Here is a 17,842-nt window from a genome sequence, read left to right as displayed (position 1 = left end):
CCTTTCAGCCAGTTGATCTTGCTATGGCACCCTTAACCTGGCTACGGAGTCGTTCCTTCCTATCCAGAAAGTCCTCCCCTGTTCATCCTACTATACCTTCTGGTCCCTTTTGAGCAACACTGCACCTACTTCTACCTTCTCGGTTGGTTTCTCTGGATAAACTACATGGCAGGAACACAATTTGGATTAAAAGTAACTCAGAACACTAGGTCTAAGAAAATATGAATGTTTTTATCATACTGCCACAAGTAACTTGTTATTGTATTGCTGTCTTGTACTGCTGCCATTTCATTTCCTCCCTTTGCTACTCTGTATATTAGTTTGCTCAATAACATTAATTTCTGGTTAAGTACCCCCCAACCTCAGACTCAAAATAATCCCTTGCCCAGAGTCCATGTTCTGGATTTACACATTTATATAACACTGTTCATGTGCCTACCCTAACACAAGGACTGATTAGGTTTACAAGATGGAGAAACATTCAGACACATAACCCTCCCTCCCTGCAGCTACAGTGACACAATCCGCTGCAGGATACTTCCTCAATGAGAACTGAATCATGGAAACAGTATGTAAAAATTACTCTCTGTAAATACTCAAGGCATAACTGTGCTGCTGCATTTTGTCTTACAAATCTGACTTAATACAGAGCCAGGTCATTGCTTCATCTAGTTCAGTACTGTATGCTCTGACTTGGCAGCAGCTCTCTAATTCTCAAGCAAAGATCTTCCCTTATGCTTGTTCTTTATCTGAAGATGCCAAGCACTCAATCTGGAGCCACAGTTTGTTCACCTCAGCAAAGGCAAAGCTAATTATTCTGTAAAACAAAACTGCTTGTGAAACTACATGGATAAGAAGACGTTTTTGAAGAAGCCTTTCTGCTGCCATTGTTTCTCATATATTTTAACTGCATTATGGAAAAGATGGAAATTTTGAAGAATTACTACATGATGTTGAACACATTCAACTATCTGAAAGGAGCAGAACCTTCTGGGGGCAAACATCAGAAAACCCTATGTAATGGACTAAAGCAGTTAGCCTGAGTAAGCAGGGAACAGCTTGCTCTGATTGGCTGAGCTGCAGCAATGGATACAAAATGTATTCACTTTGTAAGAAGGCTGGCAGTGGGGGGAAATCGCCTCACAGTTCAGTTCAGTTTGAGTACTGAAGTTCAGTTGTGACAGGCAACTGGAAAGGAGCTGAGAACAGCCTGTGGGTTGAGTTCCTTGAGACAGGACTGGATTTGAGTTTCTGTCTGTGAGAGAGTTAATTGAAAGGAAGGGCAAAGCCAGGCTCTTTCTGTTAAGAAACTCTTTGAGTGAAGCAGAGGGAAAACTTAAGACTCTGCTGAGGAGATCTGTCAGCACTTCAGGGCAGACTCCTGGTTTAATTTAAGAACACACAACCACATTGGGAGAGAGGCTAGATCCTTGAGGCTGAGAAAAAATCCCAGGAGACAGACAGTGACACTAGCTGGGTGGGACTGAGGCATACAGGATTGAGGAGCTTGTGGGATAGCACTCAAAGGTGTGAGTCCCGAGGTATCAATTTAAGGTCTGGAGTATGTCTGTATGCTAGTGAAAGAGTGTCTGTAAGGGGATAATTCTGGCACAAGTCAGATAGGCCTCGGTGTGAAAAAGGACAGGTTTCTTACCTGTAACTGGTGATCTTCGAGTGGTCATCTGTGCAATCACACATATGGGTAATCCGCAGGATTGGCCCCGACCTCGGAGAGTTCAAAGCAATCTTGATCGTAGATCTGGCGCGCCTCCCACTTGTCCTGGGAGGAGACAGCTACTGCGCATGCCTGGACAAGGGGGAGGTGCTTAGCCACTCAGTTTCTTCCCGCCGCCGGATAGGTGGAAATAACTGTGCTTACTAGCTTCCAGCAGCGGGGAAGGCTGGGTGGGTCTGTGTGATTGCACAGATGACCACTCGAAGATCACCAGTTACAGGTAAGAAACCTGTCCATCTTCTTCGTGGTCTCTGTGCATTCACACATATGGGTGATTAGCGAGCCATTTCTTCGGAGGTGGGTGCTGGACCTGTAAGAACATGAAGGGTTAGAGCGTAACGTAATGATAGTGGTACTCACAGTGGTTAGTCGAAGATCGATCGTAGCACTGCTTGTCCGAAGGAGGCATCTCGCCGGGCACGGACGTCGAGAGCGTAGTGCGAGGCGAAGGTAGATGTGGAGGACCAGACGGCTGCAGCGCATATGTCCTCTATAGGGATGCCTTTCATGAAGGCAGACGAGGTAGCCACGGCTCTGGTTGAGTGGGCTCGTATATGTTGAGGGATTGGTTGCTTTGCCAGCTGGTAACAGAGTTCGATGGCAGCAACAATCCATTTGGAGAGTCTCTGGGTAGATATTCTGCTGCCCTTATTATGGGTAGCGTAGGTGACAAAGAGTCTAGGGTCTTTACGGATTTGGCGGGTTCTGTCTATGTAGAAGGCTAGGGCTCTCCGTGCATCCAAGTTGTGGAGTGCCCTTTGTCCCGCGTCCGCGGGGTGCTGGAAGAAGGCTGGTATAGTGGACTGTCTTCCTAGGTGAAAGGTAGAGACGACCTTGGGTAGGAAGGTCGGGTCAGGTCGGAGGACCACTGTACTGTTATGAAATATCGTATACGGTGGGTCTGCTCTGAATGCGCAGATGTCACTGGCCCTCTTGCCTGTGGTGAGGGCCGTAAGTAGTGCCGTCTTCCATGACAGCAGGTGTAGTGGGATGGAGGCCATGGGCTCGAAGGGTGGTTTCATGAGTTGGCTCAGGACTAGGGACAGGCTCCAGGTGGGTAGAACTTGTTTGATTGGTGGGTGTAGGCGAATGATGCCCTTGAGGAAAGCTCTGGTCGCGTGGTGAGAGAATACCGTTGTGCCATCGATGCGGGGGTGGAAGGCAGAGATGGCTGCCAGGTGTACCTTCAGGGAAGAATACGACAGACCCGCTCTGGATAGCGTTAAGGTGTAAGTTAGTACCTGAGGTATAGTGGCGAGGTTGGGGTCGAAGTTGTGCTGTGAGGCATAGTGTGAGAAGCGTTTCCACTTAAATAGATAGGATTTCCTAGTAGATGGTTTTCTGGAGTTCACTAGGACCTGACGGACCTCCGGAGGGAAGTCTAGAAACTGATTCTCCAGGCTGTTAATTTGAGCGATGCCGGGTTGTGGTGAAGGACCCTGCCGCCCTGTTGAGAGAGGAGATCCCGTGTTTGAGGGAGCTGGATGAAGGTATTGTTGGACAGGAGCAGCAAGGTCGTAAACCAGGGTTGGCGCGGCCACCATGGAGTTATGAGGATGCAGTTTGTGTGGTCTACCTGAATCTTCTGTAGAACTCTGGTGATAAGTGGAATGGGCGGAAAGAGGTAGTGGAGTGTTCCTTTCCAAGTTTGTATGAAGGCATCCCCCCTGGAGAGGTGGGATGGAGGACCTCTCATGTAGAAGCGGGTGCATTGGGCATTTGACGGTGAAGCAAATACATCTATCTTCGGTTGTCCGAAGATGCTGAATATCTGTCTGATGTATCGGCTGTTGATAGACCACTCGTGGTTGTTGGTGGAGTGGCGGCTCAGGGCGTCTGCCTGGGTGTTCTCGGCCCCTGGTAGGTGTACGGCCGTGAGGAAGATGCCCTGGCTTATGCTCCAGTGCCACAGGGCTAGGGCTCTCTTGCAGAGTCTGACGGAGGCGGTGCCGCCCTGCCTGTTGATGTAAAAGACTGTGGCGATGTTGTCGGAGGTGACCTGGACGTGCTGGTTCCTTAGCGATGGGAGGAAGGACCGCAAAGCCTTGTGCACTGCGATGAGCTCCAGGCAGTTTATGTGGAGAGAGCGTTCGTAGTCTGTCCACTGGCCCTGCACCGTGAGGTCTTCCAAGTGGGCTCCCCATCCCCAGTTGGAGGCATCTGTGGTTACAATCACCGAGGGCGGTGTCTGCTTGAATGGCATGCCCTTGTAGAGGTGATGTTCCTTGGTCCACCATTTGAGGGATGGTACAATGTGTAGTGGAAGGGTGAGCAGTGTGGATTGATGTTGTGTGTGAGGGCGGAAAGTTCTTACGAACCACATTTGGAGGGGACGCATGTGCAGCTTCGCAAACCGCAGAACTGCTGTGGTTGCTGCCATGAGGCCTAACATTCTCTGGAAGGTGAGCGCTGTTTGGGAACGCTGGGCGATGATAGTGTTGGCCAGTGACATTATGGCGAGTGCCCTGTCCTGAGGTAGGAAAGCCGTTTGTGAGAGCGTGGAGATGTCTGCTCCTATGAATTGGATCCTTTGGGTAGGGACTAGTTTGGATTTTGAGAGGTTGACTAGGAGGCCTAAGGTGGCCAGGGTGGAGAGGGTGGTCGAGACGTCCAGTTGTAGTTGCTCCCTGGAATGGGCGACGATCAGCCAGTCGTCTATGTACGGGAAGATTGATATCTGTTGCTGGCGTAATGTGGCTGCTACTACTGCCATGCACTTGGTGAAGACCCTTGGTGCTGTGGAGAGACCGAAGGGAAGGGAGCAGAACTGGAAGTGCTGCTTCCCTATGGCAAACCTGAGGAATCTTCTGTGATGATGGTTGATTGTAATGTGGAAGTAGGCGTCCTGGAGGTCTATGGACGCCATCCATGCTCGTTCTGGGATGAGCGGGAGGATTGCCTGAAGCGTGACCATACGGAATTTCTTGTAGGTTATGTGTAGGTTGAGTTTGCGGAGGTCGAGAATGGGTCGGAGTCCTCCGTCCTTTTTTGGCACCAGGAAGTACCGGGAGTAGAAGCCGGTGCGATGGTATTGGGGTGGGACTGGTTCTATCGCGCCCTTGTCCAGCAGAGACGCGATTTCCGTCTGCAGGGGTGCGGACGGGGGTGTGGTGAGGAACCGGTGGTGCTTTGGAGTGGACGTAAACTCTATTAGGTAGCCTCTTTGAATGATGGCGAGGACCCAGGCGTCGGATGTTATGGTCCTCCAGGCAGTGTAGAATGGTTGTAGTCGTGTTGATGGGTTTGGCTGATGGAGGGAGACTGGACGGCTCGGGGCAGGGAGGTCAGAGAGACGGTTTGGGTGTGGTTGAAGGTTTCTTGGTTGTTTGGCGTCTGTGTTGAAAGGAAGGCTTGGACTGCGGTGGTTTGCGCTTCCATGGTTCCTGTTGTCGTGGGGATCTGTTCCCTTTGTATTGGTTGGACCTCCAGTTCCTTTGTCGATTGGTTTGGGTCAGAGGTTGGGAGACTCCCAGTCGTCTTGCCCTCTTCCTGCCATCGTCTACAGATGTGAGGATGTCATCTGTAGAGGAGCTAAACAGGCCAAGGCCATCAAAGGGCAAATCTTCAACTTTGTATTTGATGTCTGGTTGGAGGGAGGAGGACCTGAGCCACGCGTGTCTGCGGAGTGCTATGGCTGAGGCCAAGGTTCTGGAGGAACACTGTGCAGCGTGACGGGCAGTGTTGATTTGCTGTTTGGTTACTCTGGCCATCTCCTGCAGGGTCGTGGTGGCTGACTTTTGGGATGCCTCGGGCAGGGATGGTACCAATGCGGCGAGGGAGGTGGTCAGGTTGTGGGTGTATGCGGAGAAGCATGCCATGTAGTTGAGGATTTTGGTTGTGGCTGTAGTGAGGGCGTAAATCTTTCTTCCGATGGTGTCGAGTTTTTTGCCCTCCCGTTCTGGTGGTACCGGGTGTCTAGTCTGCTTCGACTTCGAGGACGAATGTACAATGATCGAGTTCGGAGCCGGGTGGGTGAACAGGAACTTGGAATCAGGTGCGTGTATCTTGTACAGCGCTTCAACCCTCTTGGATGTTGGCGGTACCGATGCCGGTTTGTCCCATGCTTCTTTGAGTGTTTCTAGTAGAACGGGGAGCATTGGGAGAGAAGAGCTGGATGGAAGATCCGCGTGGACTAGATCAAAAACGACGTCCGAGACTCTGGGGGCGTCCGTATTGAGCTTTAGATTTAGCGAGCTTGCCATGTTTGCTACCAGGTCGAGGTAGGATCTTGGGCTTTCAGACGGTGATAAGTCTGCTGGCTTGGCTATGTCGGAGTCTGGGGATTGTAGGTCCGAACCCGAAGAGTGGTCGGAGTCGGAGAGTTCCTCCTCGGATCCGTCGTCGGTTCCTTGAGGTAGGTCGGGCTGTGTTGTCTTGGGAGCCGTGTGTAGGGATTCTAGTGGTGACGGGAGCTTCGGTTCGGCGCCGAGGTCCGTAGGGTCGTCATGGTGAAGCGATTCGATCGAAGCAGTTTGGAGTCTGTGTGTGCGATCTCGGTAGCGCGGAGACTCTTGGTAGCTGTGGTAATGGCGATCATGGGATGGTGATCGTCGGTGCCGTCTTCGGTGCCGTGGGGATGGAGACCTAGATCTCGATGGAGAGTAATAGTAGTGTCTCCCCCTGCGGTGGCTGCGAGAGCGCCGGCGGCTGCGGGACCTGGTGCGGCGGCGACTGCGGGACCTGGTGCGGCGGCGGCTGCGGGACCTGGTACGGCGGCGACTGCGGGACCTGGTGTGTCGGCGACTGCGGGACCTGGTGCGTTTGCGACTGTGAGATCGAGGTCTAGTCAGGGGATCTCTCGGGGTCGAGGGTTCTCTGGTGAGCGCGTGGGCGTCTATCGGCTGTGAGAGATCTACGAATTTAGTGGGGTCGAGAGTGTGGGTCCTAACGGATGCGGTAGAGTGCGTATCCAGCAGCTGGTCTGGTGGGGAATTCGGAATGGACGGCGACTTTGATGAGATGCGGATGATTTCCAACGGAGTGATTGACGGTGTTGCCGTCGACTTCGACGTCGGAGTCTTCGGCATCGATCCGGAGGCAGTGGCGCTCGGGTTCGAGGCCTTCGGTTTGGTGGTCGGGTTCGAGGCCGAGTCGAGAGGGCGGGTCTTATGCTTTTTTGAGCTAGTGCTGCCCGTCGGGTCCGAGTGGGCGGAATCGGAGCGGTGACGCTTTTTGGGGTCGTCCGACTTCTTAGAGTGCTTGCCGGTCTTAGGCTTACAGGGAGTCTGTGCCACGGAAGCTGCCGACTGCGCCTCTCCCACGAGGTGTGGGGAAGATGGCGCGGGTTGTTGTTGTCCGCCACGCGGCATGGCCGGTCGGAGTGAGGTTTCCATGAGGTGGCTCTTGAGTCTCGCGGCGCGGTTCTTGCGGGCCTGTTTGCCAAATTGGCTGCAGTGCACGCAGGAGTCTGGACGGTGTGCCTCTCCAAGGCAGAACAAGCAAAGAGAGTGGCCGTCGGACGAGGGGATTTTTGAGGAGCAGCTGGTACAGCGTTTAAAGATTATCTTGTCCCTTCCTTCCATCCGCCCGGGAGGGGGGGGGGGAGGGAGGGGGAAAGTCCAGAAAGATAGTAAGAGGAGGCTTTTTTTTTTTTTTTTTTTTTTATACGATACCAGGAGAAGTAGAAGATGAAGAATTGAAGCGAAGAGAAGGTAGTTGTTGGAGATTGCAATGAAGAAGTTGGAGATCAACGAGGAAGGTGCGATCCGGTCGGCGGTAAGGAAGAAACTGAGTGGCTAAGCACCTCCCCCTTGTCCAGGCATGCGCAGTAGCTGTCTCCTCCCAGGACAAGTGGGAGGCGCGCCAGATCTACGATCAAGATTGCTTTGAACTCTCCGAGGTCGGGGCCAATCCTGCGGATTACCCATATGTGTGAATGCACAGAGACCACGAAGAAGATCAAAGAGTGTGTGACCCTTTTTATTTTATAACACTTCTCTGCATAGAGTGTTCCTAATGCTAAGGAAGCACTGCCTGCCTGTTTAGTGCCTGCTTGTTAGTTTTGTATATCTTCTGCCATTTTATAATTTATAGATCTTCAACCTGCCAACATCTCTGGTGATTAGAGATTGTCTGTTTAGTTGAACTCCTGCCTGCCAACTAATTTGTTAATAGCTAATTATTATTTCACACCCTCCCTTGCCTTTTGTAAATCAATAAACATACTTTTTGATTTTGAATTTAAAAATGTCTGGTGCTTAGTTATTTTCTGACAGGATTTTATTTGGTGTGCCTGAAGTACTGGATGAAGGTGACAGAAAAATTCATAGTGGTCTCCCCACCAAGCTGACCCTGACAGTCCCTCACACCCTATTATGTGTAGGATAGATGGGCTCACACGCCATCTATTATTCCTGTATGTAAATAGGGGAAACCTATTTACATCTGAAGTGGTTGTAAACAAACTTGACTGGTGGGCCCTTTCAGCAGTGACAAAAACACCTCCCACCATTTTTGGAGCATTTTTTCAAATGCAGGGGCGGAGCATGGATGTTGTGCTTTCACAGTACCCAAAACTTATAACATCATCTGATCAGATAGACAGGGAAAATACTAGGGAGGAGAGCAGCCTATCTGAAGCAGTAGGGCAAAAGAGGAAGAGTCGATCCGCATTAATTGAAGCAGCTGAATGTACATTGGTTGAGAAGCAAACAGAGATAAGCAGGGTTCAACCTACAGTAGAAAAATCCACATCTGCTCAGATTGCAAGGAAGCTCTCTCCTCTAGAGAAAGGAATTTTGTGTCAATGCTATTACAGTAGAGCATGTACAGAATACCAGTAATGCTCCAAGTTAAATTGAAATTGTAGATAATTCACATACACACTCATACATGTTCAAATGGAATTATAATTAAATAATCCTGGGTGAGAAGGAGCCCAAATGAAATAATCCTAGAAACAGAAGTAAACACCAATGATACTTTATCCTGCAAATAAGTCCAAAACAGTTTGAGCTAAGTTATTTTACAGAGGAAACTGCAAAAAGGGGTGGGGTGGGGCATCGTAATTCAGGAAAAAAGAAAATTTGCTTCCACTGAAGAGCTAGATCACAGATACAATAAGCAAGGCAAGGCACAATTTCAATTAAATTTTGCATAATGCAATAAATGAGTTTTTTAAAATTTAGTTATTAAACTGAGATGAGAAAACGTGAACAAAACCAAGTATTTCCAATGTGCTGCTATTTTCTGTCCCTGACAGGTATGTATAACACATCAGAATCCTTTTACTGCTTGTCTCCTGTACCAAACCGTTATGGAAACATGTGACACATTGAAAGTGACTGAAATTCTTTTCCAAACAATGGACTACACAGCCCACTCCTCTCCTTCTACCGCTCTTCATGTAGTAGAACTGTACATTTGAATAATTTAACAGCAATACATTATCTCCATCACTTCAACTAACATTTCTCCTCTCCTAGCTCATAAACCAGAACAACTTCCATGTTCAAAGACTAAACAAAATAGCTACAATTCCTGCTCACAGGTAGCTGGTTTCCTTCTAGCGATAGTGAATGTCATATTTTTTTACCTCTGGACTGTCTTTCAAGGCATCCGAACGAGGCAGCTCTGAGAGCTGGGAGAATCGCCGGTCATAAATACACAAGTGAAGATGCTTATCAAGTACTCTGAAATCTTCATAACTCCGCTTCACGATCCAGCTCTTGCCCTGTAGAGAGGTGAGAAAGAGAGAGCATGAGAGTGCCATGCATTTTCCAACAAATCATACTAGCCTGACCAGGAGCATAAAACAGCAATTCTAGCAGAAAGATGGATCAGACACTTCTGCAGTGCTGTCAACTCTCCTAAAGCACATCCCTTGAGAGTTTAAGCCGAGGGTCTCACTATTAACTTAGGTACTGTCTTATATCACATGTATGTGCTTTATTTATGGCATTGTTTCACACGTGTTGGCACTGAATAAATGCCAAACCAGATCACTGTCCCACTTATTCTGAAAGTCAGAATACTTTCAAGGTTCTAGGCATAAGCCTTCCTCACACTTTTTATCGAAGATTCTTTGAACAGGATATACCAGGAATTGCACAGTCTACCACTGTGCTGCAAGTCCCTCCCCATAAAGATACACTGCCCTCTTGCCTGGGGTGGTTGTTCTGCTTTCTAGAACTCAAGCTACTAAAACATGCTACTAAGGCATTTATTATCTACTATAACAGTGAATTACAGTGAAGACAAATCCAAACTTATCGTGTTCATGAAGAAAATGAGATGATCAAACAAAAGATGGGAAACCAGTACATATATGCTACAAGCCAACAAATTTAGATAGCTGGAAATTGTATTCCAGCCAAAATTTATCTTGGGCCACATACATTCACTATCTTAAACAGAAAATAAGTTTAGTCCTACTAGTCTTAAAGAAGTTTACTTATGTTCAAGGAGCTCAATGAGTGCCAGTGATCCTGAAGGGATATAAGACATGCTGGCAATCCCAAAAATGAGGAAGTCATATATGATCACACACTGGAATGTGTATCCATCAGTCCAGATGGACTGTTTTCTCAGAACACCTTCAGACCAGCACTATTTGTGACTGTTCTCTGAACGAACGACTCACCATCTCACATTTTCTTCTATTGGCCAAAACATGAATCAGTAAGATAAAAATCCTTTAGAAAATGGATGCTGAAGTAAATTCAACCTTTTCTGATACGACAAGGCTAAGACTACTCTTGAGGAGCCTCTGCAAAAACTGTATAGTAGACGTGACAACTTTCTATTTTAATGTTTTTAAGCTCTTAAATTGTCTTTTATGGTATATGGCCATTGGGCTGTTAAACCTAAATAAACTTGAACTTTTTTCCTCTCCACAGTTAAAACTAAATTAATATTAAAAAAAACAATAATAACTTAATATTAAGAAAATAATATTAAGCACAGATGCTGCTGAAATTTATGTCCCCTATGCTTGGATTATGTAAGCATGAGTCACAGAAGTATGTGTACATACACACATTATCTAGATTTAATATACAATCTGAGCTAGAGAATAATTGTTTTTTCCCTCCCAGTTCTTCTTGTCTCCTCCCTCACTGCCACATTTAGATCTAGCTGAAACTTCTAAACCAAGGGTATTGAAGTCATCTATAATAAGGATCAGACATAAATGAAACCTTGTTGGGCCAGGCCATGTGTATCATAAAATGTAATGCCAGGTAACAGAGATATAAACTTTATAACGGACACAAACACAAAGATTTTTTTTTAAAAAAACGTAAAATAAAATATGCTTAAAAGATTCACACTCTTGCAATATTTTGATTATTTAACAGTTTCTGATAACTGGCACCTATTGGTCTGAATCTGGAGACAATGTCTGTGCTGTAGCAATCTTTAATATGCTGTTAAGGTGTTGTTCAGGGGTGTGTGTGTGTAAGTTGCAAACCTACTTTTGATCTATCGACATTCATTACAGAAATATCATGGTCAATGCTTTGAGCCTAAGACCCAGGGGGGAAACATGAAATGGGTGAACATTGTGAGCTTTTGTACATATGTTGCTTCATGTACTGGTCGGCCAATCAGAAAATAGAGGCTTTGCTCTTTAGCTTGATTGAGCAGGCCTGGCAAAGCAAACTGTGATGCAGAAGGAAGCAAGAGATAGAGAAGGAAGCAGATGACAGTGAGTTGCTCCAGGGACCTGATTCAGCCCTCAGGCTGCATGTTTGACACTCCTGTTCTAAACAGTTTTCAAAAGCAGCCCTATGTGCAGCATGTTTGCAGCAGTCTAACCCAGAGGTGATCAGCATAGGTAGATATTAAATAGCACAGAGGAACTAAACAGAACTTTGTAGGACACATATATACCCATTAAAAAAAAATAAGAACACCAAATTCTAACAATGCTTTACAGAATCAAGTGCAGTGAACAGAACATTTTCCCCTAAATACAAAATTATTAAGCAATCTTATTTGTTAATGAACTCGGTAAGCATAATGCACATAGTGTGACGGCAAGATTCTCCTCATATCCAATGGCTTATTGTTCTATTTTTAGCTGTTATTAATGCTGTTTTAAATCCATGTTTTATTTGCCAAAAAGTCCTCTGCATATCTTTGGTATCAGTTAATACCTAGGGGACAAGAGGAAGCTATAAATTCAGCCCTATAAGCTCTTATACAGCAGAAGTAAGTTTTCTGCTAATTTACATATCGGCTTCAGAGCTCTGAGCTATGAAACACAGCAGTAAATTTGCAATTGCCTCTCTTGTACCAACAATGGGGTCTTTTAAAAAAAAAAAAATCAAGTCCTTGAAGAAAGGAGCATGAAGAGTTTTATAACTCTGCATTTTATAACTTGTGCCTTAACTTTTCTGTGAAGTTGTGGGGAAAAAACCATTTTTTATATTTATATTTTTGTTTTACATCATTCGATATTTTAAACAGGTAGCAGCTAGCATATTTACTCAAAAGTAAAACAACCCTGAATGTAATTTGTCCACACTAAAAAATGTTATACAATCCCAAAAAATATTACTGGACATAAACATAATTTATATGAGAACGTAAGACAACTGAATCTTTCTTTCGCCAAGTTATAGCCTGTGTTCCTGATTTTGTAACTGAAGGTGTACGTATTCCACAAAACTGGGCAAAACTTTATATGGAATGCCTGGTACATCTTCTGATTGCAGCCAATTCACAACATGATCCGGCATAACAGTTAATGAGCATGTATATACTTTGCTGAACATGGGCATAGGCCTTTAATATCACACATTTAAGCACGTATTCAACAGAAGTGAGATCTGAACATACAGTTTGAAGCTTATTTGGTTTTTTCTGATGCTGCAACCAATTAGTAACTGAACATTCTTAATGTGCTCTCCCCGCCTTCACTTACCAGCTGTACAGGACTGAATACCCAGTTGTTAAGACTGGAAGGGGACTGCATGGCACTACTGCTAAAGAACCCTAAAGAAATCTACAGTGATTGCTGTCTTAACCATTTAATAGCCAACGAAAGATCTGATTCTTCCATTAGTGGAAGATCTGATTCTTCCATTAGTGGACATACATTTTTTTTTAAATTCTTAAGATGGTACCAATTAAATGGGCCAAGTAGTTTGAAAAGGAAGATTTAGAACCACAGCTCCAGAATCAACTTTCTTTAAAAAAAAATGCAAATGACATGAGGATGAAATGTAGATGTAGTTTCAAAAAGGCTGAATGCTCTCAAAAACCTCATTCGTTATCTGAGCCTCATTCGTTATCTAAAGCTACCAGTGTAGCTCACTCCATTTAAAGGTAAGAGCTCATCATGCTTGAAAGAGAAGCCCTTATATGTAAAATATTTTCACTCTATTACGCCATCTTGTAGCTATAACAAACATTGTTAAGAAAGATTCAGGTGTGTAGCCATGTTGGTCTGAAGCAACAGAACCAAGTGTGAGTCCAGGAGCACTTTAAAAACCAACAAAGTTTAAGACCAACTTTGTTGGTTTTAAAGGTGCCATAGGATTCACATTTTGTTCTAGTATTTTTAAAAAACGGGACCCTGTTTATTTCCTATCTTTATATACATTTGGACCTCTATCAGCTGTGCTTTGCAAGCTTTGATATTTTGCCTACTCACACAACCAATACAAACCCAAAGGGCAAATAATTTACGAGATAAACATAATCATTAAATATGGCTTGTCACAACATTCCTGATGGCCAAGGCTTGCCAGGCATCTGAGTCACCCACTCCTAAGTGGAAAGATTATCTAACCACCGGTTGTGTTCATCAACAGTTTGTGTCACTCCAGATGCAGACATTCAGTTTCCTCCTTGAGTTGGCTGTTCCACCCAGTGATGCAAAGCACCAGCCTCCTTGTGTTACCTTACACAGCTATTCCTGTTTCAATCCTCCCTGAAAAGGAGGTAACAGGTCCAAAGGTGGCTTCCCATCTTCAACTGCTTGCAACATCCGTATCAACCTGGGTAGTAGGGTAACAACATCCAGGATCTCTTTGGGAGCTTCCTCCAACATTTATCCTACTTCTTTGCCTAGATGTGTTAAGCTCTCCAGGTTTGATGCTCCTACAATACTCAAAAAATATTTGAAAGGGTCCCACTTAGAGGAGGGCAGGGAACTGTTCTGTTGGCAGCAAAGGATAGAATTCACAATAATGAGTTTAAATTATGGGTGGGAAGTACTGAATGGATATTAGGGCATATAAAATGTAAGATTAATTCAGCATTGAAATCAGCTGCCTAGGGAGGTGATGAGCTTCAAGCAACAGCTGGAGAAAACTCGTCAGACTGATCCTGCATTGAGCAGAAGGTTGTACTAGACAGCCTATATGGCCCGTTCCAACTCTTATAATTCCATGGAACTTCCAGCACAGCTGTGTAAACATCTGACTGGGCCAATGAGTAGCTTGTGGCATACTGTTTGCCAATATGGACATATTGCTTTCTTAGTTGATTTAATTGGTTGGCAAGTCAAGTTATTTTTATTAGTTATAATTACTGGCTATTACAACATTCATACAAACAATATATTTCTTGCATACATAGTTCATATACACACTTCAAGTGCAAAATATGAAAACAAAGGGCTTAATATCCCTACATTAAATTGCTCTGTGTACAGTAAATAATGCATTTCATCAACATACCTGGTCTCTGACAGTAGAGCATAGAGTATGACAAAATCAGACCAACTTATTGTAGATAACCTAAGAGAACAAAGGGGAATCTCTCTTTCTGGGGCATCCTCTGGAATCTTAAGCTTGAAAGTACCTAAGCAACATTTACGGTTCAAAATATACCAGGCAACAGCAATCAGTTAACAAATAAATCCTGACAAATCAGCACATACAGTACTGACCAAAAATGAATCTAACTTTACATTTAGTTGGCTCCACTTTAGGAATTTTTCTTGTAAGATTTTAAAATTTCTCTTAACTCATGAGGACTTAAGTCTTTATAATTTTAAATTAAAATTAAAATTGTATAAAATAGTCCACTCACTATTCACAAATGGCGTTGCCCAGTTAGATTCAGGTGGACAGTCATTTGGTCTGAAGCAGCAGAGCAAAGTTTGAGTCCTTTAACACTTTTAAGGCTAACAAAGTTTTACTTTGGATATAAGCTTTCATGTACATGCACACTTCTTCAAATACAATGAAACAAGAAGTCAGCAACCATTACATATAGACAGAGCGTGGTGAGAATGTTGCCAGGAAGAGCTAATTAGAATCAAGATGCATAAGTAACTAAGCAACAATAGCTAAGATTGGTAAGACCTGTGAATAGCAGCAAAAATTAGCTACTATAACATAGAAATATCATAACAAGTAAGTAGAAATATAACGTTCAGATGCTCACAATCTTCCTGCATTGTAGATAAAAATACAATATATTCATGAACAAGGTCACTGAAAGTAGAGGCAGGAACTGAGAAATAAATCAGATAAACGTGCAAACCTGGGGCTTTTCTCAGTCATGTAAAAAAAATATCTGCCTTGTCTTCCTGCTCCCAGCCTGTAAATTTAAGCATCTACAGATCTGGCCATGATGAAAGCAACTTTAACTTTAAATGCATTCTCCAAGCTGTCGGCCAAACAGTGGCTGGTTTGACTTGGAGAAGTGATTTAAAAGAGAGAAATGCCTTCTCCAAGTCGGCCAACAGGGTAGTGGGGGCTTCAAGAGCCACACACTGTGTGTGAAAGAGCCACATGTGGCCTGCAAGCCGCAGTTTGGCCACTCCAGTATAGATGTTACAGAGTTAAAGAGCCGTCTGTAGGAGTCCATCCTTGCTTTTGTCTTCAACCCAAATTCCTTCAGCCCATCTTAGCAACACTTGCAAGTTAAATTTACAAATATGGTTAAGATAAATCGAACATCCCATTATAACCAGGTTTCCTAACCAGTTTCAAATCTTAGTTTATTTTTCAACTTAACTGAACATGGAATGAAATTTGACACAACATGCTTAGGGCATACAAAACATCAATAGCAGTGCTCAATTTTTGCACCTATTTACAAGGGAGGAGGAAAAGGCACCCTGCAATGCAATGTGATGTCTTCTTTGAACACTGAGGCATTAGAAAGACAACATGAACATTCTTCTGATGCAGAGGAAAGTAACACAATAGTGTCCTTGAAGACAACTATACCGGATTCAAACTGGGTATGCAAATTCATGATAATACTCTGTACTGTTTATTCAAGTACTGGCTTAAGCTCCACATCCAGCATGAAATCATTACAATATATATATATATCCAGGACACCATAGTCAATATCGGCTTTAAAACAGCTTGACTTCCACAGCCATGGTGGGATGGGGAAGAATGCAAAACACATGGTGTCAGAAGTAAGGTGATCAAGGTGGAGGTCTTCAAACAAGTGCAAGTGTACAACATTAACATTCTGATTGCTTCTCTTTTGCCTGTGGTGCATTTATTATAATGAAGCAGATTTTTAAGCTTACTGTAACCTCCCATTTTTAAAGAAATACAGAGCTATCTGGAGTAGTGTTTCTTCCTGAAAGAAGACTGGATCCATAAAGACATGGCATCTGAAGTAATGCCTCAAATACACTGTTCTAAAATGCCAAATACTCTTTACCCATACATAATGTTACTTGAATACTTAATACAGTACAAGAGCTCTTCCGGATTTTTACATAAAGCAAAACTGTATGTATGTACATGGAGAGATACTAATCCCACTAATTCTGGAACAAAAAGAAGTACCTGAAGATTTTCAAGAAGTGTTTGTTGAACATACAAACTCAAACCAGTCTACCAAGACAGCATCACAATTGTTGTGTGTCTACTGTCAGTCTGCCCTTTCTCCCCAGAACGTAATCTCCCACAGCAATCTTTGCCAGATATATCCATTCCTTAGATAAATATCAGACTGAAGTATTTGCTCAGGGAAACTGCTTTATAAAGCTAAAGAGGAACAACAGCATATAAACAGGTAATAGAAGAATAATAAAAGAGTTTCCAGAACCCAAAATTGAAATGCTCAACTGTTTTCCTTGATTAAATCTGTTTCTGAATGGCAGTCTGAAAACTATACAGCCTAAATCTCTTGCTATTTGAAAAAAGGATTTGCTTCTCTCAACACTTTATTAGTTTCCAATCTCTCTTTACAGCTTGTAATTTAAACAACTAGCTATCAGTCATGTTCCATGTAAAATATATGGTAAGAGTAATAGGTCAGGGAAATGAGGGAGAAAAGAAGGGGGTGAACAGAAATCTGCGGGTAGCAAACTATTTCTAAATGTCAGAAAATTGAGTGCAATAACCTAACATAATCTTGTAGCATACAGAGAGATTTTTAGCACCACTAACATTAAATGATGGAATATTTAAAACCCCATCAATGAAAAGCACTAAGAAACGAAATGAATAGCTATTTGTAACTTTACACTCACCTATGGACATTACTCAAGGCCTTCAGCCTATCCTAAGGAAGGAATCACATGATTAAATGTGTCACTTTAGCACCTTTTATCAAGATATCCTAAAATTATTTATAATGCATCAGTGTCAATAACTTTATTCTACTAAGGGCATGATTCAGTTTCAAGAGTGGCAGATGGGATTGGCTCAAGGTCACTGAAAAAGATGCCGTAACAGAGTTGAGAAAGAGCTTTCTGAAAATGAGGGCTCCTGGTTGGTATATTCCCCACATTATACTAAGCATGGCAAGACATACTATTTATATACTTAAAGTATTTGTATGCTGCCTCTCTGCTCAATTAGGGCCCTCAAGGCAGTGAACAATTAAAAGAAATAAAATATAAACTTTTAAAAACAGTTACATATTAAAAACAAACAAGAAAAAAAGCTCAGCAATGGTATGACAGATGAAAAAGAAACATATTTACCCGTTGGCAAAATATAGTGATCAAGGAGGAGGTCTCCAAACAAGCGGAAGTGTACAACATTTACATTCTGAGTACTTCTCTTTTGCCTCTGGTGAGCTTATTATAATGAAGCAAATTTTTGAGCTTACTGTAATATCCCATGTTTAAAGGGGTACAGGGGTAGCTGGAGTCGTGTTTCTTTCTGAAAGAAGACTGGGTCCATTTTGACCTCACCAGAAGAGGATCCATCAGAACAGGGGGGGAAACAC

General features: G+C 43.9%; 1 protein-coding gene across 3 annotated transcripts in view; it reads right to left on the bottom strand.

Moving 5' to 3' along the window:
- The window catches only part of ARHGAP32 (Rho GTPase activating protein 32), a 236,965-nt gene that overhangs the window by 103,468 nt on the left and 115,655 nt on the right, over positions 1-17,842 (bottom strand). For all 3 annotated transcript variants that reach the window (XM_060251779.1, XM_060251780.1, XM_060251781.1), the window contains exon 6: positions 9,270-9,407. In XM_060251779.1, the coding sequence (XP_060107762.1) occupies positions 9,270-9,407 (138 nt within the window). The remainder of the gene's footprint in view (positions 1-9,269; positions 9,408-17,842) is intronic.

This window comes from Heteronotia binoei, chromosome 12 (genome assembly GCF_032191835.1).
Source record: "Heteronotia binoei isolate CCM8104 ecotype False Entrance Well chromosome 12, APGP_CSIRO_Hbin_v1, whole genome shotgun sequence".
Taxonomy (NCBI): Eukaryota; Metazoa; Chordata; class Lepidosauria; order Squamata; family Gekkonidae; genus Heteronotia; species Heteronotia binoei.
This window is presented reverse-complemented; position numbering and strand designations above follow the sequence as displayed.